General features: G+C 39.2%; 1 protein-coding gene across 17 annotated transcripts in view; it reads right to left on the bottom strand.

The window, feature by feature from the left end:
- Positions 1–26512, bottom strand: part of MITF (melanocyte inducing transcription factor) — a 215584-nt gene that overhangs the window by 74299 nt on the left and 114773 nt on the right. For 6 of the 17 annotated variants that reach the window (XM_026501219.4, XM_048227024.2, XM_048227026.2 and 3 more), the window contains exon 2: positions 12288–12537. In XM_026501219.4, the coding sequence (XP_026357004.1) occupies positions 12288–12537 (250 nt within the window). Of the gene's footprint in view, positions 1–12287; positions 12538–23927; positions 24290–26512 lie in introns of those variants that run through there. The other 11 variants (XM_048227025.2, XM_026501220.4, XM_026501222.4 and 8 more) reach the window with 8 other exon arrangements.

The raw sequence follows: 26512 nt of genomic DNA, 5'->3' as shown, positions 1-26512 counted from the left end.
TTGAAATAAACTTTATAATGGTCTGTTTATTAACTTACATCAAGATGATAATAAAATACATAATAAACATTGAGAAAATATGTAACTCCAAGCTAATGCAATCATAAAATCTAACAACAATGATTTTTCTTTCTGGAAGTCATAGCACCGTTAATATTTGCTCTCTTGACTTTCTTGCTTGTTGTAATTGAACAAGAATGCTACTTTGTAGGCTTTTAGTATTACATAAAGAAATTAAATCTCTCCAACACAGTTCAATTCCAGTATAATCAACTCATTGTTTGCATTAGGAATAACAAGGTATCTAATAAAATATAAATTATCATTTTAGGTGTATTATTTCTGGTTTAATGAATGGTCAAAACTGGTATCAAAACAGAAAACTTGGGTGCCCAGTGAATAAGGAAGAAAAATGATTTCATTGAATTATTAGCTGTGCTGAAAATGCCTAAAAATATACTGCAACTTAACAGAGAAAAAGTTGCCTTAGCAACATGAGCACGGACAAAAATCTTATATAAAACCCCACCAAAAAAACTAGTTTTCAATAACCTACATGTTAATTTAGCTACTAATGAATGTGTATAGTACATTAGCTAATCCTAGGATTGACCAATCTCCTTTTCCTTCAGTGTCTCTTTAGGCATCAAGAACATTCTATCGATGTTAAAATGCTTATCTATTCCCAGGGTTTGAGACATCTTGAACATGCTAGACAGGCGCTAGGTAAGTGTGACATGTAGAGGTTTGAAAAGAAATCAGGTTGAGAGCACGAACAAGATGTGTGACTAACAAGTCAAGAGCTGTTACCGCGCTCAGGCCTGAATGGAAGGCTGTTGGCAGAGACAGGTCCAGATGCCACGTCACCAAGGGTGACTCTTCGCTGTGCTCTCCTGTGAGAGGCTGTATTTGACACAAAATATCAACCATACCTGAGGTATGTCAGCTCACCTGGGCTCCAAAGGGTTGTGAGAAGGAAAATAATGATTAAATTTTTTAGGTTCTCTTTGGTGGGGAGGGAGGCCGCGGGGAACCAATTGTTTTGGGCAGGTGTCATGGCGGCATAGAAAGATGTCAACGTGGAGATGATATTAATTACTATATTTAGGTAATTAGTAACTAGAAATTATTATATCATTCATTATCAACAACAATACAGCAGAATCTTTTACTGAGCACTTTCCATCTACCCGGCACTGTGTTAAATGCTTTGGGTCTGTGCTAACACAGAAGCCACAGGCCACGTGTGGCTATTGATAGTGCTGGAGATGTGGCCAATGTGACTAAGAAAGTGTATTTTTTACTTTTATTTCATTTAAATCCAAATTTAAAGATGTATACTCAGTTGAGTTACCAGGAATCTTTTAAATATGCTTGAGACAACTTGGGTATATGAATCTCCTTTTTCAACTGTAAATCTCAGAGAAGCTAAACACAGATCGAGTAATTCTGATGAAAGTTTAGCATCGAACTGAGACGTACTTACAGATGGAAAATACACTTGATTTTGAAGACTTGGTATGAAAACCTAGTATGAAGACTTACTATGAAAAATAAAAAGAATGAAAATATCTTGTTAATTATTTTTATACTGATGGTATCCTGAAATGATAATACTTGGGATATACTGGGTAAAATTAAATGTATTATTAAATTGCTTTCCTCTTTCAATAGGAAAGTTTCTTTTCACTGCTTTTAATGTGACCACTAGGAAACTTAAATAGCCGTATGTGGCTCACATTCTGTGTCTATTGGGCAGCAATGATTTAGGTGAACGAGCTCATTTAATTCTCACAAAAAACTTCTCCAGAGCAGGTATACGACCTCCATTTCACAGACGAGGACACTGAGGCCCAGAGAGAACTGTAAACTTGCCCGGTCACCCAGTCAAGTATGGGAGCCAAACTAATCCCAGGTTTTCAACAGGGAAGCTGATTACGGTTGCATCCCAAAGCATAAAGACGCACACCAGTAGGCACGACTGGAAATTTAGCATCCAAATAATAATTCCCTGCATTGTATGGGTACCAAGTCTACAAGGCTGTACTCATAAGGTTCTGTGCTTCTCATAAATTCAATCTTTTCAGATTAACCTGCCTGTCGTAAATATCACCAAACACTTAACAATGCGGGAGGAGCAAAGGCCATTACTACAGCCTGTCTTACCAGACGAGGGATTCCAATTAAATTCCATCAAACCACACTGAGCCGATACACTCTGACAAGCACCTCACATTCAAAACCTCCAAGGGCCTGGAATTTTTTTTTCTAATTTGCTCCCCCTTTCTCTTCACCAAGAGACAAAAGAAAACCCAGTAAAATGCTGAATGGGGTAAAAGCAAACACAACAAAGTTAACAGGGGCCTATAAATGGCCCTTCAGAATTTGTAAAAACACAAAACCAAGAGGGCGCATTTCCATCACTGCACAATATCGCTTTTGTTTAAGAGCCAAGTCTCAGGCTTGAAACGTGTTGGTAATAAATCAGCAGGCATTATTTTAAATCAACTGGTTTTATGAAATAAGCCAAGAGTTGAAAGAGGCAGGACTAATTACCAACATTCCTTGATGAATTACTTAGCGGCGTGTGCTAAGTCAATGTGCGTCTATGTCTTGATCCCCAATTTTATCCCATACTTATTTCCCAGGAGGTAAAAAGAACATGTGGCTAATTAAGGCACCGATCTCCACAGCCAGAAGTACTCAAGGTAAGATTTCTTTCGAAAAAAAGAAAAGGTTCTTTGCCTGGTACTTATTAATCTAATTTTTACTACTTCACTAGAAAAACAGAGCTAATCTTGTCACCTTTAGGCAGTCTGAACTACCATGCAGTGCTCAGAAAAAATGTTACATATTTGTAATTTAGCCAATAAGAATTTCTTAAGCCCTTCCTAACCAGCAGGAATGTCTCTGGTTTGTCACTTCTAATTAAGTCTCAACAAAATTTCTAGCTCCTAAATTTTAATTATACAAAACTCAGGGCCAACAGGGGAGATTACGACAAAGCTATGCCTGGTGGTAAGGTAGCAGAAATCTGAATTTCGCTTTTCATGTTGGGCCTCGTAACTACTTTTGAAAATTATTCACAACCTGGTGATTCAAGTCCTTTTCTACATTTTTAATTTTCAGGACCTGTACACCTTGCGATCTTTCCCACAGGAATGGCCGTGAGACTTATGTGATGTGTACAAGTCTCGTCAACTCACCTGACGGAAGAACGGTACTGGTCAGAAAGTTGTGAGCAAAGAGAACTTTGTCAGGGCTCGTGAACAGCGTGCACTGGAGACACTCACTTTCATTACATTAAGAATGTATGCACACACCCTCCTAATAAGAAAATAAAATAAAGCCTTTGACCACCACCACCTCCAATCCCAAAACCCACTCCAGAGCTAACTAGTAGAAACAGTTTTGTACAGACTCAACTAGATCCTTTACCAAAACATTAGTTGTGTTTTGTTTTAAAGATTTAATTATTTGTCAGAGAGAGAGACAGTGAGAGAGCGCACAAGCAGGGGGAGCGGCAGGCAGAGGAAGAAGCAGTCCCCACTGAGCAGGGAGCCCGAAGTGGGACTCGATTCCAGGACCCCAGGGTCATGCCCTGAGCCAAACGCAGGTTCTTAAAAAACTGAGCCACCCCGGCATCCCTAAAACCTTAGTTTGTAAAAGAACAGTTAAAACATTTCTTTTTCTAAGACCACTCTCTAACATCCTCCTACTTCATCTGCTTTATATGCTCCAATTTTGATTCATCTCATTTGTGCAAAGTTATCAATTAATATGCAAAAACATCTACTTCACAAACAGGGTCTGAAAAACCAGTGTATCATCAGGAACTACATTTTCCTTAAAGTTCAAGATGATACTCAAAGAAGTCAATAAAAAGAGACATATTCAGGACAAGAGCTAATATTCTAGCCCTGATTGCCGCTGTACCCTTGCACAAAGCCACTGTGCTGATTTACATATTTTTAAACACAGATCCCGCCCACTTATTTTAGTAGGGCAATGGTAAAATTAGATTGTGCTTACCCATGTCCACAATCTCTGTTGTTCAAGGGCATATTTATAGAAGGTGGTCTTTCAAATCTAAGCCCTTCCTCTCATTGCTGGGAAGAAGTTGGTAACATTTGTGAAGCAGACTTGTGACCTTTCCATATAGTGATCTAAGATTTACTACAGCTGACATTATTCACTTAAAATTCACTTGAAAGCAAACAGAAAAACAATCACAATTGAAGCTCCAGTTTTAAGGGCTAAAATATAGCAAAAGCTATAATACTGCAGGGGGGCAGGGTAAGGAAAACTAGAAATGCACCATAATCACAGGAGAAAATTCCTATTAAAAGATGTGTGTGGGGGCGCCTGGGTGGCACAGCGGTTAAGCGCCTGCCTTCGGCTCAGGGTGTGATCCTGGCGTTATGGGATCGAGCCCCACATCAGGCTCCTCTGCTATGAGCCTGCTTCTTCCTCTCCCACTCCCCCTGCTTGTGTTCCCTCTCTCGCTGGCTGTCTCTATCTCTGTCAAATAAATAAATAAAATCTTAAAAAAAAAAAAAAAAAGATGTGTGTGAGTCCATCAAAATCAGTATTGCAAAAGCAATTTGCTGCAAAGCAAATACATTATTAAAATATACACAGCTATAAAGGACATGAATTGGGATAGCCTGAGCCAAAAGGCTCTTTAGAACATAAGTGACTCTGGGTTATGATTTTTGGATGTTGTCACAGAAACTTTCACTGTAGTGCATTTTTTGTTTAATAATGATACTATAACTAAACCATAAATTACCACTGTGGTCAGTGTGGCCAAGCGGCCTTTTTATACAATAAGAGCACATGCAGATCTTTCATCTGGCATATCATGGAGACTCAGGGATCCACTCTAATTATTCAATATAGATGGCCCCTGAATAATTCCAAATGCTTCAGATCATGTATCCTTCCATTAAACCTATAAAACTCCTCTATAGTTTCTCTCTGACCTCTCACTTTGCTCTAACAAATTCTGCTGCTGGTGATTCTTTAGAAATGTTTAGAGTGTGTCCTTGTATGTCCTTGAGCTCTGTAGAAAACACAGAGGCAGCAGATGTGGTTACAAGTAGATAGGGTAGGGTGTGGAGCCTGTGTGACAATAGTGACAGATTTGTCTGTGCCTCAGTTTCCTCATCTGGAAGATGGGGTTTATCCTATCTAGCCCATAGGGTTGCTGGAGGAATAAATCAGATAAAGAATATGAAGTATTTAGCCTACCACCCAATATAGCCAATAATCAATGTCTGTATAGTCAGTCTTTCCTCCTCCAAGTTGTTTTAGGCAGTACCACATTTATACCAGTAATTCTTTTTTATTTACTTGTTTATTTTTATTTATTTTATTAAGTAAACTCCACTCTCAATGTGAGGCTCGAACTCACGAACCCAAGATCAAGAGTCGTATGCTCTACTGACACTCTACTGGCTGGTACCCCTACTGGCCAGGCACCCACAATAATTCTTGATACAATTTTAAGCTATGGCCTGAAGGTGTGTAATAAACATTTGCTGCAGGCCCTGGGCTACCATGTCACTTGAGAGAGTAACACTACTCCTCCCTCCTGAAGTTTCTCAGGCCATTTACTCTAAGAGAGGTACGACCACCAATGGTTAAGCAATCTGAGCCATGGAGTCTTTAATGAGTGGGTTCAAATCCTGACGGTATCACCTGCTTCCTCAACTTTGGATGAGCTCCCTACTCTTTGCCTCAGTTCCCACATCTGTGACAGGGGGTTACTAATACTAACTGCCCGGTGCTGGACACGCCAACCATGACTGATATGCCAGCAGTTCTCCTAGGGAGACACAGACTGGCTGGAATGCAAGAGTCCCAACGATGAGAGCCTGGGTAAGTGTTCTCTAAACAAAGAGAGGAGTTGAGGAAAGTGCTAAGCACTCTACGGGAATGTTTCTCAAGCTTTTTTTTCAACATCACCCCCCTTAAGGAACCTTTTTAGACATTTTTTCCCCAAATTGCCTCTCCTCAATCCCACACTCGTGAAATTTTAACAGGCACCTAAACTTCATATACTAGGGCCCTTGAGAGGCCGCAACCGTTGTAACATCTATGACTTTTCGCCCTCCAAGGACTGATCTTTGCCCCCTGGGGGGCAAGAGCACCCTTGCTGAGGATGCACGGACTACAGATCCCATCCCATTAAAAAGCAATTACCATTCAGAGCCAAATTTAAAAAGCCCACTTCACTTTTCAGTCCTTACTCCTAGGCCCCTGAACTTAATATTCTCTGTAAGACACTACTCTCACCTCCACTAGTACTGAATGATAAGAACTGTCAATGAACAGCGACACACCTATTAGCATGGCTTCTTTTAATAGCAGAAAGAGAAGGAGCTGAGCAGGCACCGGCTCACATAAACCCACAAGATGACTTTGGTGTTTGCAGAGTAGCTCAATGACAAGATGATAAAGATCCTTGTGCCTAAAGAGAAAGTGTCCCTCCCACACCTACATGGTCCAGGTGTCCACTGAGAGCAGCTGGCCTATCCACAACCTAAGGAAATCAAATTACCCAGACTCTATCGTACTCCTCGGCCACATAAAAAATGGCCTTGTGGTCACAGGAAGAGAAATTACTTATATTTTGTGCTAATGTTACCAAGTGAACAGGTGATTTGAGCTGACGTTTCAATGTTTTCAAGAAAAGTGGAATTCATTCATACACTTAGCTGTGTCAAGATTAAATATTTTGTTTTAGATAGTTGCTCCCCACGGCCCCGCCCATTTAAGCAGACCAGGCCTAAAAATCGAAGCAGACGTGACTCTCTTCAGCCAGCACTTCATTACCAGTTACTAGTCACTGAAAGCAGTGCAGACAGAAAACAACATCTAAAATTAATCAGTGTACTTTACAGATATTCTTAGACTACTTAGCCTGTGTTAAGTTTCATTTTACCAATTTAAGACAAGTCAATGGAGCGGCTTCCTGTGGCAGCCCTGAGATGACTAAATCCTTACCCAAAGGGGTTTTGGGAGGCAAACGGTCTGTCAGTCAGTGCCCATGGAAGCTGGCACACACTCATGTCCCCGGAATGATCGAACCCCTTTCCAAACACAGAGTAAGCAGTCCCCACTCTGCTTCAGGAAGAAGAGCTCGAAGCAAGAGTCTCAAAGTAGAGAGAATCCAGAAGAAACTCTCTTTCTTTTGTTCTATTTGTAAACCTGACCAAAGAGAAAGATAGGGTTTATGTCTACTGATCAAAACTGCCTAATATATTTCTTCAGACCTCGCTCCCACGAAAGGCAGTGGTAGGGTGGGAAAGCAGCAGAGGTCAGGTAAGCTGTACCCTAAACTGCTAAGAGCAGCTCCTTCCAGGGAGCTCAAGGGAGGGAAGAGGTGAGATGGAGGGAAGGAGGGAGAGTTTCCGGTTGGATTTTTCTTCCCCACTGTTAAAATTGGTTCCATGTTAACAAACATGGTCTATGATTTTTAAAAATCAACAAAAATGACTTTCAAAGAGAAAGAAAATTACCTTACGTGTCACAATGAACACATCAACATGATAACAACCAGAAGACTCAAAGACCCCATAGGGAAATGAGGTCTCCGGGAGGACGAAAAGTTGTTTGAACCTAGAATCTGTTTGTTCCCAGAAGAAGGATGTGGCCTTCCAGACACCGAGTTTGATCCAAAAATGAAAGGACCCCAAAGTTTTAAACAGTTCTGAAACCGAGGCTCACAGAATGTGTATGTCACACTGTCTAGTGACAAAAATGTATGATGGACCACAGATGAACAAGAATAAATACGTGATGGCCCACAGACTATGGTATTAGAAGAATTCTCGGATGTCCTTTCTTTTGGGGACAGGACCTGTAGCAACAGATTCCCTAACTAAGAGGAACAATGCGAGCCTATCTGAGACATGCTGCACCTGTTCCTGCTTCCTGTGGCCACCATGACACTAATAAGGTTCTGTATTCCCAGCTAAATAAATCAGGAACAAAACCTAAATGCACAGTGGAGTATGGAAACAGTCCCTTCTGCTAATCTGTAACCCACCAACCCATAAGAACTCCACACACCCTTTCTGTATTTACCCAAAGGTGAAGCAATACCTTAAATATTCTACACCAGGTCTTCTTCCTAAGTTATGGACAAAGGCCGCCAAATCAGTCATGCGCCTTTCCCTGACTAGTGAAATCTCATGGAATACTGGGTGTAGAACAAGGTGACAAGGAAGCAGGACTTCCATCCTGACTCACCAGAGTAACTATCTAAACGGGATGCCACATGATTACACAACCAAATAAATGCCAAAGTAAACTGAGCCTACAACATAGCGGGCCCTGGCAAAGTGTTTGTATATTTCATGGAACACCAAGCACCATTTCAAATTTTGCAGCAATCTGCCCAACTTCTCGGATTATCTGAGATTAAAAAAAGGAAAAAAAATTAAAAATATAGTCTTGCAAACTACTTAAAATATCCTGAAGTTACAAAAATATCTTTTTTTTCCTTTCAAATTCATATAACCTTTCTCCCAAAGCAGAACAGAAAATTTCAATGTACCATCCAGTCCAGAGAGAACAACTTGCCTTTAAATTTTTAAATTCCAAGGTGAAGAAAAGAAGGGGATGGGAAGAGGAAGGGAAAAGCTTGGCGATTCCCTACAAAATTCTGAACGGAGAAATGTCTTCAAACTATAAACTAGTGTTTTCAAGTTATGAGCTGTCAGAGCGCATGCTGTGGGAGGGAATGAAGGGAGAAATTCTGATGAACTTTCCAGTCCAAGATCAGAGCAACCAGGTGTTCCTCCAATCAGCCAGCATTACAGATGAGACAGTGAGAACACATGCCCGGTGAGTGTGCTGACAGTAACACAGTGCGTGGTACTGTGATGATTCTTTAACTATGAGACCTGACACGCATCTGCAGGGTCCACCCCTGGTTCCTCTGCTTTTGTGTAAAAGAAGTTAGATCACACTGCAAAGCTAAGATGTGCATGACTCCCATGTCAACTAAACCCACCTGTGGAAGAAACTGCTTCCATTAATGATTCTTAATGATTTTTTTGTTAATTCATAATTTGAATTACGAGGTGTGTGCACTACGACGAGTAATGCATTATGTACACGAAGTGTTGGTTAATTTATGATTAAAAAGCATCCTTAAATTACAATACCCAATTGAGTTGGGTTGTTTTTAGGAAATCCAGAAGATATATCTAATACTTAAATATACAGCAGTTAGACTAATCCGTCCATATTACCCAACATGAAAGTCAATAATAAGAATAAAGCCACAAAGTAATTAAATAACTATAGAAACAAGAAGCTAATCCTACAAAGCTTCACGAACTGACAGACTAAACGGTGAAAATGTGAGGAATAAATAGTAATGCAAATTTCCAACCTCTAATCTGAATTCCAAAGACTGGACCCTAAGTTTACAGGAAGCTGTCAACAATTTTTAAACATGCTTTATAAAGCTCCATTTTTTTAAGCCTAACTCTGCCAAAAAAAGGAATTAACCTGAAAACATGAAGTTAGCTTTTCAAAAATCATTCAACCCACTGATAGTAAAATGTGGGTAATGAGTTTCTGTGTGTGATCTTCCATCAAATTCTCGAAAACCAGTAGGAGATGGGGAGATTTAACCAGGATTCTCCAGCCCTTGCTACCACCTCTGACTGTACACATTGACCTCCACTGAGAAGCAGGTATGTTCTGTTTTAGCAATTTAAATCTTCAAAAATTAAATGAAGAATTTACTGAGGCTACACTATGAAAAAATATTTGTCCAACGTAATCTGTATCATAATGCACTCAATTATTATACTTGCTATTACTCATTCCTTGAAAATGCATATTCGTAGAAAAACAGTCCAAGATTGAGCAAATTAACTGTTTTTACTATTAATCATTTAACTTTACAAAACTATGCTTATGATTTAAAAACCATAAAAGGGAAAAGGGGAAAAAAAGACCATAATTCTCTCACTTACCTTTCTATAGTAAATATTTCATAATAATATTTTCACATAAAAAGGTTTTGAAAATACTTAAACTATTTTTAAGTACCCAGTCCTTAAGTATCTGGAGCCATCCGTTATATACTACTCTTCCTCAAAAATATTATTTGAATTTCGTAGAATGTCATTTTATAGGAAATTCCATATTTTTATTTGGTCTTTTATCTAAGGGCACTACCGTTTGTTTAAATAGCTATCAAACCCGTTCACATTGCTATGCCAACTATACTTTTTCTTCTATGACATACTTCACTACTTTATGTACTGAAATATGATAATGCACAACTTAAATAAAGATAAACTACATTCACTTGAAATGCAGATTTACCAATTGCTCATTTTTAGTTAGATTGGGACTTCTACTTCCAGTAATTTATCTGTGCTTTAACTTTGGACATTTTTCTGTGATACCTAAATCGAAGGTTGTAACTCCAGCCACTGTTACCAGGACACAGCAACATATAAGGAAAAGTGGGTGTATTATTCAAACCACATAGTACAGATTTTCAGTCTAAGCATTTTCAAAATAAGATTTTAAGTAATAAAAACATTTAGGAATGATGTCCCTTTTTAAGAGAATACAGAAATGGTATTTCAACACATTTGCATACAGGTGATTTCCGTACCATCACATGTAATTGCCTTAATAGAAATACTGATTGCAATTAATATACGTTAATACAATATGAAACATTACCTTTGAATTGGACACAAATCCCTACTAGCACAAATCCATGTCATCTCTTCTACAATGTAGCCTTCAGATTTAAAAAGTAGACTATTACAGTGAATAAAATAGGCATATTTCTCCACATTTTATTATAATTTAATTCATATAACTTTAAATTCATCTAACTTTAAAAGGCATACACAAACAATTGTGATTCCTGTGAACACCAAACACTGTAAATCTTAAATTCATAAAAACTTAGTTTTCGTCAATTTCTCCCAAGCAGCATGGAAAGATTGAATGTATAATCTATTCCCAAAAGAAAACTTGCCTTTATGGGGTGGTGGGGAGGGGAACAAAATATCCATTAATTGTGGCAATATCTAGAACTTCAATCACATCAGAGTAAAATTTTATGCTAAACTGTTTGGATTGTTTTTGCGCTCACCAAATTTCTGCTTGCTTTTTCATGAAAGAATTTCATTATTTCATCACTACATTTTAAGAGTCTATGCAAATAAAAAACAATTGACTTTAACTTTGTTTTTCAAGAATCTTTCCCACTTCCTGGTAAGAATCATATATTGCTTCCAGTTATAACACATCATCCCTCTATTTACTTTAATTGTAAACTTTAAATAGTGGGAAATGTGTTTTCTTGTTTTTTTTTCTGAGCACACGAATGAATGCAAAGACCAACAATGAATCACCAGTGTGTAAAGTTCGCATTGTTTAATGAACACTAACACTTGGGACTCTTTCAAATGAATCAATTAGGTGAATGGGTTAAAAAAAATGTTCCTTTAAGTAAGGAAGTTCCCTTATTTTCCCTTCAGCTTTCCTTGTCTCAGTCATATTTAAGAGTTGGAATGTTTATCTTTAAACAAGGAGTATGTCCAATGTGATGTGGAGGACACATGTGTGAGATGGAATTCTATTCTTAGACTTGTTACAGTTTTTCCCACTAATTAGGAAGCTCTATGTCCCTGATAGAATGATGCTAACAAGCTCCTACAGTTTCTACTCTAGCAAGAAATCAAAGAGCCCCCAAAGAGACCACTTTAGTTAAAGGATTATACATTCTGGTTATTAAAGTAAAGAAAGCTCTCCTACAGTTTTATCCCAGAAGAGACTTTCTAAAACAGTCAGATTCTAGAGCCAAGATTACTTACTAAATAAAGAAGAAAATTAAAAGGATCGCCATGGAATGTGTGGAGGGGAAAAAGAAATACATTAAGTTATTAGAAGAGATTCATTTCAGGTAACTTGTATATTTTGAAACTTTCCCAAAGAAAAAATGGAAAGATATCATTACAAGAGACACCTATTCCTACCTGCTATTTCTCATGGAACATCAACACTCTTCCCCCATTTAGTGAGGGCTACTACTCAATTCACAGGTACTGTGCACCCTTCTTTGAACATGCAAAGCCATGTATTATCAGTAGAGTTGGCATTGACAAGACAAATAGGATTCAGATGGGTTAATCTGACCAAAAACACATTCAGATCAATAAAACACTTAGGAAATGGAAAATGTTGGTCTGGAAGAGGGCTTGGCCCAACCAACAAGAGCGACACTCACGTACCTTAAGGACTTCCATCGGCACCTGGGTGGCAGAGGGAAGGGTGGTGGGCACGCTGACGTTTATGGCTGGGGTCTGACTCACAGGCACTCTCTGTTGCATGAACTGGGCCGCCTGCAGCTTCTGCTGCTGCTCCCTGCGCTCCTGCTCCTGCATTTGCTCACGCATGAGTTGCTGGCGTAGCAAGATGCGTGATGTCATACTGGAGGAGCTTATCGGAGGCTTGGAGGCCCCAGGATGCTCCTCGGAACTGCTGTGGGAAAACCAAAAAAAAAAAAAAAAAAAAAAAAAAGCACAACATTTAGTTTCCTAATGAGACCTTTCGTTTGCATTTTGGGGGGGTATCCTAAATTGCACCGAACTATGAAATGATCCTGTGCGAATATAATCAAGGCACAGAACGGTACTCCACTTAATTGAAAATCAAGAGGTGACAGGATTTAAGTCATTAGGAGTTGAATTAAAATAAGTCAGCTTGATTGCAGCTGGGCATTTTTATCATGCGGCTTAATTTTTTTTTTTTAACATTTTATACCACATACTACTCATCACCACCAAATATAGCGCCGCCATATGAAGTGCCAAGAAGCAATGCGTCTTAATGGCACCCAGATTTCCACATCTAAAAATAAATTGCTTGATTTGCTTTTTCATAATGGAATCTAACCAAATAACTCCTCCCACACGTTATCTAAATTCCTTGAAGATGCCGAAGATGTTTACAAACGAGGAATAATTTGAAGAAAAGGTGAACTTTGTCATGGGGAAATCCTGCGAGGGTATGGGAAAGAAAAACCACGCCTGAAAGAAGCATTTGGACCAGAATGTTAACACGGGGCTCGACGTCAGGCTTCAGCAAGGGGGCAGAGGACGCGCTGGTTGGACGACGCGATTCTCCGTCTGGTTTTCTCTGTACCGTCTTTTCTCCTGATTCATCCTGGCAAGCTCTCTCCCACACGCGTCTGCGAGCTCCCCGTGCGGCCTACTTCTAATGGTTGCAGTGCTCGCTCTATCCAAAATTACACAGAAAGCTTAAACACTAGTCCCAAGTCAGAAAGAAAAGACTTGCTAATTTTCCTAAAGATGGGTTGCGACTGCTTGTCTTGCCAGCTCTGCAGCATCAACAAGTCACTCCGCCTCCCTCCGCCTCGGTTACCTTATCCGGAAAAGAGGGATAAGAATAGTTTTTTACACATTTACTCATTTATCAAAGACAGGGGGTTTAAAAACTTCTGTTACATTCCTTATATTGCATGGCCCTACCTCTTTGGCATTTTGTGAGGATTAAATACAATAATACATAAAATAAGGCACATAAATCGCCTAGGATGATGGGTGCCATGTAATACTGTCTCAGTCAAGGTGTGTCGTTGCTATTATTATTAGCGAGAATTTTTCGCTGTTTATTTATTTCCAGCAATATGGTTTTCTTTAAAAAAAAAAAATCTCTGCTTAGGGCAAACAGAGCAAAGCCTTAGTACCTGGAATCCGAAAAAAAAAGTAACATCTGAGAAAATATTCACTCTTGAGGAAGTCACTCATCAAGGGAAATATGTGAAGATTTAGCTTCCTTCCTTGAGTATAAACCCCAGTATTGTCTTTACCTTCCAACAAAAGACAAAATAAAGCCTTTAAGCCATTGGCCGTCCTTATGAACTCCTTAAAGTCAGGAGCCTTCAAACTCTGCAGGTAACAAAACAAACAGATGAGGAGATGTTTGTGTTTCTCCCTCACACAGTTCCAGAAAACTACACGATAAAAATTACACCAGCAGTTAACTTACTACTCACCATAGGAAATCAGTTCAGGGAATTATGATGGGATCATATAATGTAATACTATGCAGCCATTCAAAATGCTGAAGAAATGTATTTATGGTTGGAATGAAATCTATACAGTATAATAAACTTAGAAAAGCCAGCTGCAAAAAAAAAGTATTGGAGCTATGACCCAACTGAAAAAAAAAATGTTCACTACCAGAAAAAGTGTACTGATAATGCTAGTCTCAGCCATTGCTGGCACAATCCTTTAAGAAACACGTATTAAGAAAAGCACAAGAAAAACAACATTATCAAAAAGCTGTAATACTGTTCAGATAATCTGACTCAGAAATTTTATCAATGGACAGTTTTCCTAAGAACATAATTCAAAATGCGGAAAGCATTTTGCAAAGCTATTTACAAATTGCAAAATATTCTGAACCACCTAAATTTTCCCAATATGAGAATGACTACATAACTTATTAGGGGAGATTCTGGACAAAAGGCACCAATTTTTAGATATGAGACCAGGTTCTAAGGATCCATGTTCGTCATGGCGACTATAGTAATAATACTTATTGTACACTTGAAACGTGCTGCAAGAGTAGATCTTAAGTGTTCTCATAGCAGAAAAAAGAAAAGAAAAGAAATAGCAACTACATGCTGGATGTGTTAATTAGCTTGATGGAATCATTTCACAATGTGTACATATATCAAATCATCACGTTATACATCTTAAATATATACAACTTTTGTCAATTATGCTTCAATAAAACTGCAGAAAAAACAAAGCTATTTAAAAGATTTAAGCGGGTTTTAAAAAAGTAAGTTGTACTACATGAATTTGATAACATACTACTTTTTTTAAAAAAATTGCACAACTGCAGAGCAAAGTGAGAAAAGTGTATAATAAGAATAAAATAAAAAGTAGCAATCAAAAGTGTATTTATGTTTTAATTTAAAATAAGTAAAGTGTGTGTATATGAATGGACACAAAAACACATGCCTAGTAGGGACTATATCAAGGTGATCTTAGCTGTCAGATGGAGAGTAGAATTAGGGGTTGATTTCTTTCTTTCTTTCTTTCTTTCTTTCTTTCTTTCTTCTTCTTTTCTTTTTTTTTAGTTTTTCCCTCCTAAATTATAATAAAGCCAAAATCTTTTTTCCAATGGCAGAATATATGCCTCTAATTTAAGAACATGAAGACAATGAACTAATTTACGAATATGAAGGAACGACTTGGTAATCAAAGTCGCCCTTTGCCTGGAGAAAAAGAGACAGCGTCCATCAGAGACTGCATTTTGACAGTCGGAAGGGAAAGGGCTGAGAGTATGCAGGGGCTCTCGTGGATATCTTCAGCATTCCAGAAGATTCAAACCCTCTGTCCTTTACAGTTTCCTACAGACGTGCACAGATTTGAACAATGTGAATACCTTGCTTATGATTTTAATATCAGGCACTCATCCACACAGTGAGAACACCTAGACGTTACTCAAAATAATCTATTCACCAGGTAAGGCTCTACGAAAGGAGCATAAAAAAGCAAAGCAAATGTATTTTCCCACTTTTCAGTGTGTGTTCAGAGCTCAAACGTAGCTTCTTGAACGAAGAAAGGAAGTGGTGGTGGCCGGGAGGGGGGGGGGGGGGTTGGTGGTGGAGGGTAGCTCTTAAAAAATAAATAAATAAATAACCGGTCTTACTATTCAAAGCCTGTCAGGTTAAAACATTCCCAGAGAGACTGATCCTTTTGATAAAAACAGGAGCAAACCTTTGTGCCGTAGCAAATGCAGCTGTGGAATAATCGCACTAATTAGCTGCTCAAGACAAGCCATTGGCTGTGATACTGGGGGAAAAATCCTTTCAATTAACAGTAAAGCATTCTTGAGACATCTTAAATTAAAATTACCAGTTATCAACCATACTAAGGCTTCAGACTTTAAGTTCACAACGATATCATTTAAAGAATTTGCTGAGATAGCCTATCAGAAAAAAATATGCATATTTATCCAGGATACTCATATAAATAAATTGAAACTCCAATAACGAAAATGTAGCAGAGCTCGGCTAATTGAAATTATTTTAATAAATCTTCTAAAAAAAATGCAAAAGGAAGACTGCAGTCACTTCAGTGCACACACCACACTCCCTGCAGGGTCTTTCCACATTGTTAAAATGACTCCCAGATCCTCAGCTTTACTTGACATTTTTTTTAAAGACCCTTGTCTCTTAGAAATAATTGAATCTGCAATTATAGACAAAAATGAAGATACCTACCCTTCAAAATGCGAGCAGGACAAAGGAGCATGAGGTTTTAAACTCGAAGTCGCGGTTTATGTGAGCACGTTACGTGTGGCTACAAAAGCGTATGTTTAAAATGAGGATCTGATGCTTTCATCATTAAAGATAAGCAAGGAGAGTCGTCCAGATGAATTTAATTTTAAAAGCTAACCGAACTCATCCGGGGCCCATGGAGCTCAATCTGCATCAGGTAATCCTAATTCTGGGAGTCTGATTCCTTTTAATCAGATTATGTAACGGGTATTTATTCAACAGCTACTCAGGGAGTGTTCCCTCTGTGCCAGGTGCTGGGGATACCTGGCTTTTAATCTCACACAGTTCAAAGCCACGGTCACATTTTTCTGAGATGCTCCAAAACTAAGTCAGTTATCCAGATTATCTGACTCTTAAATAGTTCCACATGGGAAGGTATTATCTCTCACTGTAAGAAATCACCCTTTTAAAGCCAAACGAAGGAAAGGCAAACACCGTTACCAGCCTTTCCCTGAAGCGCTGAAGCCTAACACACAGCTTCCCGAGAGCTTCGAATTTCTCAAACAGGATTCAAGGAGGAGGGCCGTCAACTGGACCCAAGTTCTAGCGCCATCACTGCTGAGCAGCCTATCCTTAATGAGCCATTCAACCTCTCTGATCCCCTCCAAACCCCGCCTCCCTAATGCACTGCTGTGACTGAGGGCGCTCATGCTACCTACGTTCAAGTCCGCAACACAGCCGCTGTTAGATGACACCAGGCAGCCACACATGCGACCTGAGTTCCCACCTCCATGGGTGAATTTGTATTTGAACCTTCAAAGCCTCCCCCTTCTCTGGCATGGTGCAGGCATGTGGACATGGGCGCCAAAATATCTCGTATATTTCTGAATTCAGTCAATTCTGTTGCTTTCATTAACCTCTTAAATATATCAGAAATTCCGTGAAGCCCAGATGACATCGGCCCAGCCACCCCTCATCTTTGACAGTGATGCCAATATCCCTTTAATGGACCTTATGGTTCAGTCTGCTCTCCATATCATGGTCATCCAAGGCCGGATGCCAGTTGAAATGCAGTCTCTAGGCTGAAGGAGATGACACACTTTTTCCTGTGTTTCCTCTCTTCAACTCCTCAGGCAGAGTCCAGCTCTGCCACTTACTAACCTGTGACTGTGGCCAAGTCTGTCAACCCCGCTGAACTTCAGTTTTCTTTATATATAAAGACTTTTTAACACATCTTCATCTGCCTGTCAACATTGTGATGAGGATTAAACTCTATGATAGATGTAAACAAAATTAGCAAGACTGGAACATAGTCCAGTAAACTGGAGCAGAGTTCAAAAATTCATAGTAGAAGAAATAGTAAGCCATGAACTTGCTAGTTCTTTTTTGATGCAAAGAAGCAATTTTGTATAAGCCCATATGCAAGTGTGGATGACAGCAGATCAGTCTCTTAAGATTTAGGGAATCCCTATTTAATTCAGAGAACAGGACAAAATTTTACAGGAGTGGAGGGAGATTATTTATCCTGCAATTCTCTCATGAGATAGAAAGTAAAAATCCTAGCATTTTTCTCCAGGGAAAATTAATCTTCATTATAATCATTAAGTTGATAGAGCTCAAAGCCTAGCATTTGCCTGCACTGGAGTATGATGTAATTATGTCCAGGAAAGCACGATGGCTGAGGTTCAAATACGCAGTGGAGACACAGGACGGCACACAGGTGAGAAAGCCAGGTCAAAGACACGTTAAAGCACAGGACTTTCCAAATGCGAGAGTGGCTGCCACAAAATTAACTGAGAATGCCGTTCCAGTCTCCATCCCTGGAAATTCTGAATTCAGGTAAGGTGAAGCTCAGGAATCAATATGTCTACAAAAATTCTGCAGCTGACTCTGATACCTGACCATGTTCAGAAACTAACAGTAAAATACCTAAGGAGTTTAGTACGGACTGAAACTCACATCTCTGATTTTTAGACGAGAACACTTTCTTCCACATCTGAGGAAATTCATTCCACTCCCCACCTCCAGCAAGCTTGCCAAGAGCTCTGAAGTCTTTATTACACTGATTTCAACATGTGGACTGGAATGAAATGGGGACTACTCACTCCTTCCAAATGGGCTATCAAACCAAACAAATAAAAACATCTGTCCAGAGGTGCCAATTTTATGGTTACAACCCAACTACGCTATCCTAAGAAAAAGGAACCAAAAGGCTGAATTTATAGAAACCGCCCCCCAAATCAGTTTGTTCTGTCAGCAAAAAGAAATTACTAAGAATTTTCTGTGAGTGCCTCCAAGAGTTGGTCAATGGATTTATCTTTTTAAATGACAGTCTGGGTATTTAATACTTCAGAATGATCAGCCTTTCCATTATCTTAACCTTCCCATTCCTTCTCAAGTAATCACTTTGGAAACGTAAGGATGACCTTTTCAGCACATATGGTAGAACCAAGCACCTGTTAGAAAAGATATTGTTACTTATATTTTAAAACTCCTAAGGCTGTAACCCATGTGCATCTGAGAGTACCATATTTCACAGTTCAGCTTCAAAAACTGAGATCTTCTGGACTTCTGTCATCATCAACTCTGGGTTTTAGTGGTCAAGAAAAAAAAAAAGAAAACCTGCCAACATTTTTCTGGTAACATTACCAGCTCAGACAATACATGCTACAGGTTTCTGGCACAGAGAAAACAAAAAGGACTGCAAAGTACAGCTTGTCTTTCTCCTCTCCTTTCCTTCACCAAATATTTGGATGCTGCCCAAAGACCAGGTTCTGCTAGACATGAGGGAGATCATGGTGTCCTAAGTAGACAGACAGCACTCCTGTGCTTTGAAGCTCTGTACCTTTCATTGTACAAAAGGAGGAAAATATTCTAAAAGAATCACCACTAATCACATATAAGTTAAAATCTGAAATATTTACTTTTCAACACGAAAACCCTAATTCGTTGGTAAAAGCTGGAGACTCTCTGAATCTATTCAGGATTAATGTTCTTGAAGCTGGACCTCCAGCAGGTATCAGTAAGAATAATCGCAGTAGCTGATTAGATCAAAATTAAAGAGAATCCTGATAAAACTCCCAGTATATCAACATTCTTCAAAAGAGGGTTTAAAAAATGATATTGTGGGGCTCAGGAAGAAAAGATTAGAACATTTCTTTACATATATTTTATCCATCATTTTTATTTTCTATTGTTGTACATGTTGTATAATGTAATTATAATATAATATTATGTATAATATATAAACATTATAAACATGCTTATAATTTATAAATAAAACAAAAATATGTTGAGAGAGTTTGAAAAAATTTAGGAAGGATAACCAAAATGTTCAAGAGACCTCTGTAATATATGACCAAGGTTCTTTCAGGCAATTTTCTCATCAGATTTTTTTTTTCAGTTGGTTGTTTTCCCCACTCCCAGAGTTTCTCACTTCTATACACTCTAAGGAGAATGTCAACTCTTACTAAAAGATGAAGTCGAATGATAAGAGGATGCCATTTCCTCACTTTATGACCACAAATGTTCTCCATTTTCCATAGATGCCACTATGGGCTGGCATAATCTTAACACTCAATTCCCTTCAGGAAAGTGCCTTTGAGAGGCAGGCCATCAAAAGGTTACAAAGCCGCTAGAGTTAACGTGCCCCACACTGGAGCTTTCTGTCTTTCATATCAAGCTTCCTTCCGCTAGACCACATTCTAGAATTCTTGCTTACTCTGTCCAACTATGGAATCCCATTCACACCTAGCTGCCATGTTTTAAAATGATCTGAAAATCTCATCCCCAATAAGGCGCAAATAATTTATATGACGTGACATGATGCTATACCTACAATGTTTCAAAATGAAGAACTTTCTGGATGCATGTCTAATACATAGCTACCTAGATGCAAAGGTTGCAAAACTGTGTGGAAATCAAAACGAAAGCACAAATGATGGCCTCAGGGGAGGCCTAGCATCCTGCCCCAGTTCTTTGGTAAAGTATCCTGATTTCACCTGGAAGGACCAGGCTCCTCGCTTTCAGCTCATGAGGTTATGAAGTGCTACTAACTACAGACATAGAAACACAACCCAGGATTAGCCAATCAGCATATCCACCGAACGGGTTTGTCCTCCAAGATGGCCCACTAAGAGGCAGCCCCATGCCTTTGACTACAACTACTGCGGTAAAAGAACTCTCCTTGTGCAAAGATTTGGAAAGATGGTGGGATGTAAGTCTGCAATTTCCTGGGCCAACTAAAAAGGAAGCCAAACTAGGTGAAACAGTGATGTAAAAAAGAAGAAACAGAGGATGGAGAACAAGAGGGAGCCAGCGTGTGGATGACATTGAGCATCTGCATCAAATGATCCTGGAAGCCCTGAAGACCCTGAGCATTGGATACTGACTTGCAAAGACCAGTCAATCTCCATTTTTGATTAAGCCAGTTTGATGTGCCCTGGGATACCACAGTTGGTTTTTGTGACATTTTAGAAAATATCAGTCATTCTGAAAAATAAAATAAAATTTCAGCCTAAAATCTACAACTCAAACAATTCAATACTTATTTTCCTATTTTCTCATTTTAGCTGGTACACTGCTACTCACAACATTTCCCGGATTTCCAGGAGCTAGGTGAGTTTCATGTCTAAGTTCTGCCATCATATCTCCTGGACTTTGGCTGTAATCGCTGGAGGTCCAGCAGCCACTCTGGACTGTAAGGATGAGGCCCAGACTTAAGAATGGAGCTGAAATGTGCATAGTCCTTCATGACCTGGTCTCCACGAGGACAGGATTTTTTAATGTTTTATTCACATATAGATTTCCCAGCACCCAGAGGACTACTTGGCACCTAGTAGGCTCAAATAAATACCTGTTCAATGAATAAATTTGGTGTCTCTACCCTAAAAAATCCCCCACCTCTATTAAAATCAGATATTAGAATCTTAGTGTTGGAAGACCTTTCATCAAACCATTTGCTTGAATCATCCAGTGACAGAGAATACATTTTCCCAAAGAGCTCTGGGCTCTAGAGATCTAGTATATTTCCTTACTTCTAAGACAAACTTTCCCTCTACATTTTAAGATTTCTCAATTCAGAATGGATTTTATAATCAATGTAAATGTTTAGTAGATCTTTTGCCCCAAATAGTTGCCTCATAATTATAATCCATAGTGAACTGGATATAAGGAAATATATTTGATAGACAAATACTGTGGCACTGGACTAATTGTGCACACCCCCCCCCAAAAGTTCAAATGAGTAACGGAGTAATTCAGAAATGTGTGTATTGGAGAAGCCCACTCAATAAAAAGGTAGAGGAAGACACATCACTTCATTCGGTATCTTAAATGAAAATCCACAGAACATAATAGCAAAGACGAGCTAAGTCCTGGAGCCAGAATACCTAAGGTTGAAAGCCTGGCTCTATCATTTCTCGGTTATATGACAGGGGCAGGATTTTTCACCTGCCCAAACCTCAATTTTCTCATCTGCAAAATGGAAGTCGAAAAAAGCACCTCTGTCATAGAGCAAGTATGAGAATTCAATGTGTTAGCACAGGTAAGATACTTAGACTGGTGGCCGGCACACCATGGACAATAAGTGGAAGTTATACTACACTATGTTTTAACTCTTGATTTGGTACTTCCTAAGCATCTTCTTAATATCTCAAAACTAGTGAAAACTGACAAGTTATTTTCTAGGAAGCCAAAACTCTTAGAATGTTGCCTTCTGCTATGGTGTTCCTCTGCTTTCCTAGAGGAAAATACAAAAGAAACAATTAATTCATGGTGTGTGCCGTCCCTAAAAGAACAGGCACAAAGAAACTAACAGACAACAGTTTAGTGAACAGTTTTGTCAAAGATGTGTGCTAAGAATTTCCTTCTGAGAGTCTAGAAGGGAAGCATGCTCCTATGGTTACTCTTTCCAAATAATGCCTATTTCATAGCTACTGCAATGCCTTAAGATTTAGCAGTATCAATTAGGCTTTAAGATTCCTCTCTCAACCCTCTCACAAAAACGGACTTTTAGAATAAAGAAGAATCACTGAAGGGTTTTCTCAGTGTTGTTCAGAGGAAGGGGAAGTATTTTCTTTAACCAGAAAAAGAAATTCTAAATCAACTCAGCAAAAGTAGTTCGAATTAAGAATTAACTTTGGTGTAAATTCAAGGGTGATATCATCACTGTCCTTAGGCTGCATCAGAATGGCATGTTTTATCCATTCGTGCCATCCACTAATTTGCATAAAATTAATATTTAAAAAATTAGTAAGTTACAGAGTACATTCTTGGGTATGAATCACACAGAGCACCCATCATTTCCTTAACTATTATCTGATTTGCAAAGCACAAATTTATAACGTTTCTAGGATAATGACATTTTGAATACATAATTAAAATACATAAACTGTGTTCATAAATGCTCTATCATTTCAGAGAAATAAGTCATTAAACTGTTTTAATGACCTATAGAATGAAAACAGTATCAATGAAAACAAACTCAATACAGCCAAAAAAGTGCAAGAAATTAGAAATCATTCTAAAAAGCTACTCCGAGAACTTCTAAAGATGTACCTACTGAACACTGTGAACTTCAACCATACTTCAATCTCTGATCATTTATTTTTTAAGAATCAAATTCTAAAAATAGTTCTGCTACATGTAGTATTTTTCCATTATTCTCGCCGTCTTTAAACACACCTTCACAAGCTGCTGAACATAATGCTTTTCTGACTTAATCAGAACCTCTCTCATGACCCAGGAACGTTCAGTAAATAATTATTAAGCCCCAGAGGTGGCTTTTGCATAAGTTGATTTGCTTGAATGCCTATTCACTGAGGGATACAGCTTTTAGTATTGTTTCCAAATCTTATCACCTAACACTGAAAGTAAATGTTAAGGGGGGGGAGGGGGGAGACTATCATCAACTTAGTCTTTCTCTTTTTTAGTATTTCTTTGAAATTGCCCATCTCAAACTTGTTCTACATTGATATGCCAGGCAGTTGATTCTGATGCTTGGAACTTTTGTTTTCCTCTCAAAGAGAAAAAAAAAATCAATATACAGAAATGCAAATGAGATGTTTATAAATACAACTGCTACTATTCCACCATCAGGTATAAAAAAAAAAAAAAAGAGGGAGAAAGAGAAAGCAAAAAATTCAAATAATTTGCAATAGGACAATTTTGACTAATGTTACTGCTAAGCACACTCGTTTTTCTGAAGAAAATCCTTTTTTATTCATGACAAAGCTGAGCTGCAATCTACCCCATAATCATAAATCAAGCTCTGTTCTCAGATTTTTCAAGCAGTCATTTTTTTTGGCATTATTAATTTAAGACTGACATTCCATTTTAAGCAAGAAGACAAAGCTAACGGGCCAGCATTTTGATCCCCCCCCCGACAAATTAGTTGTTATCCTTGTCATAGCCACATACTAGAGGCTACAGCTGAAGCTGATTAAAGCCACAGTCACAAAGTAACAGTTCCAGTATTTTTAATTCCCAATAACCTTCCCGTTCTCTATCCTCCCCCTTTAAAAAAAAAAAAAAAAAAAGTAAAAGAAAAGAAAAAAAAAATCGCTCCTGTTAAGTGGTACCGCGATTATTTCCAGAATAAAACTTCACTTACAGATACAAGCTTTCAAAGGAGCAAGGCATGAACATCTGAACTCTAAGCGCCTCCATCTTTTTTCCTTTAAGGTGTTCTGCAAGCCCTTGGCGAAGAGTGAAAGTCAAAGTTAGTTCTGGCACTGGCTGTGTCACTAGGGGTGGCTCCTGATAAGGCCCTGGAAACGCCAATCCAAACACAGCTCGTGCTAGAACGGTGCCTGGTGTCTGTCTGCAACAGCAGACCTGTTTCATCCAGTACCTACTGTACCTGCAGGACCAAACCGCCGCCTCACACTGCACGGGGGGCGAGGCAGGGACCCGGCGGGCCAGCAGCTCACCCCAGCAGCCGGGCCAGCACCTCAGGATGCTCACCTCGCCTCCCGGGGCGCAGGTGCCGGCGGAGGCTTGCAGCGGCTGCACGTTAGGAGAGAACTTGAAAGGGAGGTAATTTCACATCCCGGTGAATTTTTAACACTTAATACAGTCCCAGGATCTAGGAGGGCTGTGGGATTGCTTGTGTCCCCTCTCAGTTTGGGCAATCTCAGACATTTTTGGAACTGCAGCTGATAATTGGACACGCTCTCCTGCTGGCAGCCTGGAGAGCCAGATAGCATTCCTCACTCTTGGACCCCAAGAATATGAGGGCTGTCCCTGCCCTGCCCTGCTGGGAGCCAAATGCAAGCTGCTTCTAACTGCAGCACTATCTTTTAGGACATACACATCTTTAGGCCGTATAGCTGTGTATTCTTAGACTGTCACCCAATTAATTCTGGACACACTGGTGTACAAGAAAAAAGAAATAACAACACATGTTCTCCAACAACACTTGAAAATTCCAACACGACAACATCAATATTATCAAATATTGATGGCGCTCCTACAGACTCAGCACGCCAAAGATGTCCTGTAGAGTTATGAACATATGTATGTTTCTCTTTACACATCATTCAAAGGCCAGAACAAAGATATGTCACATGGGCTAGCTGTGTGCCCAGGACAAGTGACTTCACCTCTCTGTGCCTAAGAGTTTATCTCCAAAGTAAATGACTGGAAAACAATGCAGTCTTGACAACCCATAATCAAACTTGAATTCCATAATGTAATGAAATTATCTTTGTCTTAACTTCCCTTTAATAATAGGAAATCTCCAGCCAGGAGCCTCAGGCAAGCTATTTAGTCTTTTTAGTCCTTGCTCACTTGTTCATTCATTCATTCTTTTAAATAAATATTTATGGGACACCTACTATGTCCCAGGCATTGATAAACTCTTGGAGTTTATGGACTAGTGGGACACACACATTAAATAACCATGCAAACAGATAATGATACAAGTAATAACTGCTACAGGGAGCTAGAAAGTTTTAAAATGAAAGGGTCAGAAAAGACTTCTCTCAGGCAGGGACCTCTACACTGAGATCCTGAGTGGGGGGCACTGATTGGGGGGAAGGAGGACATGGAAGAAGAGTATTCTGAGCAGTGGTAACAACATATACATGCAAGAATCCTGAGGTGTGAACTAGAAGAATGATCCACTATGGCTGGAGGACAGAGAAGGAGGGAAAAGGGTGGTGTCCTTGAGACCAAAGCAGTGACCAGGGCCAGACCACACAGGATCTGGTAGGCCAGGAAGAAGGAGGTGATTTTGATTGAAGGTGAACAGAAAACCACTGAGAGGCTGTATGCAGGAAAACAAAGGGCTCAGATTTGAGTTTTTAGAAAGTTCCCTCTAGCTGCTATTTTGAGACTCAGCTAAAGGGGAGCCAAGATTGGCTACTGCAACAGTCCTGGTAGGAGGTAATGACAGTTTATGGGGGGTGGGGAGCACCGAGGGTACTAAGGGTGAAGAGAAGTGCGGAATACCGGCAAAACTAAAGACCAATAAATAGAAAGACTAGGAGTAAGGTAGGGAATACAGGTCCCTAAGGCAATAATTGTTTTCATTAACTATAGTTACTGAGCACTTCCTACCCACCAGGTATTGTGCTGGGTAGAGGGGTAAAGAGATGGCTAGCATGCCACACTATTCCCCTTACTAACCTACCCAACCTCTCTTCTCCTGTGTCTGTCACGAAATCACATAAAGATAAAGAACACAGGTTCTGCTGTCAACTTATCCAGGCTAAAATTCCACCACTTCCTAATTCTGTGACCTTGTGCAAATTTACCAAACTTTCTGTGCCCCAGATTCTTCACCTGAGGAAGGGAAACGGTAAGTGCCTATCCCATATGTTACTGTTAGAACTCAAGGAGATCATACAGTGATGTGTTTGGCATAGTCTCTGCCATATAGTGAGCTCTCAATTAAAAAAACAGCTCTTATGGTTATGACTGTGGTTAGGGCTGTTATCCTTGATTCACACTGACTGATCTAGAGAACCAAGGGAAATAGGGCAGAGTGGAAAAAAAAAAAAAAGAAAAACCCCACAGAGACAGCAAAGGAAGAAGGGGTAGGAAATGACTATATCAGGACCTTTAAGGGATTATCTTTTAAAAGACTGAACTGACTCTCTCTCACTTTGGGCACTATTTGAAATTGCATTAAGTTACAAGTTACCGGGTAAGTTTTACAACTGAAACCCTGATTTATTACGTGCTTACACATAG

This window comes from Ursus arctos, unplaced genomic scaffold, assembly GCF_023065955.2.
Source record: "Ursus arctos isolate Adak ecotype North America unplaced genomic scaffold, UrsArc2.0 scaffold_14, whole genome shotgun sequence".
In the NCBI taxonomy this organism is placed as follows: domain Eukaryota; kingdom Metazoa; phylum Chordata; class Mammalia; order Carnivora; family Ursidae; genus Ursus; species Ursus arctos.
The sequence above is the reverse complement of the archived record's forward strand: the minus strand, read 5'-3'. Positions and strand labels throughout refer to the sequence as shown.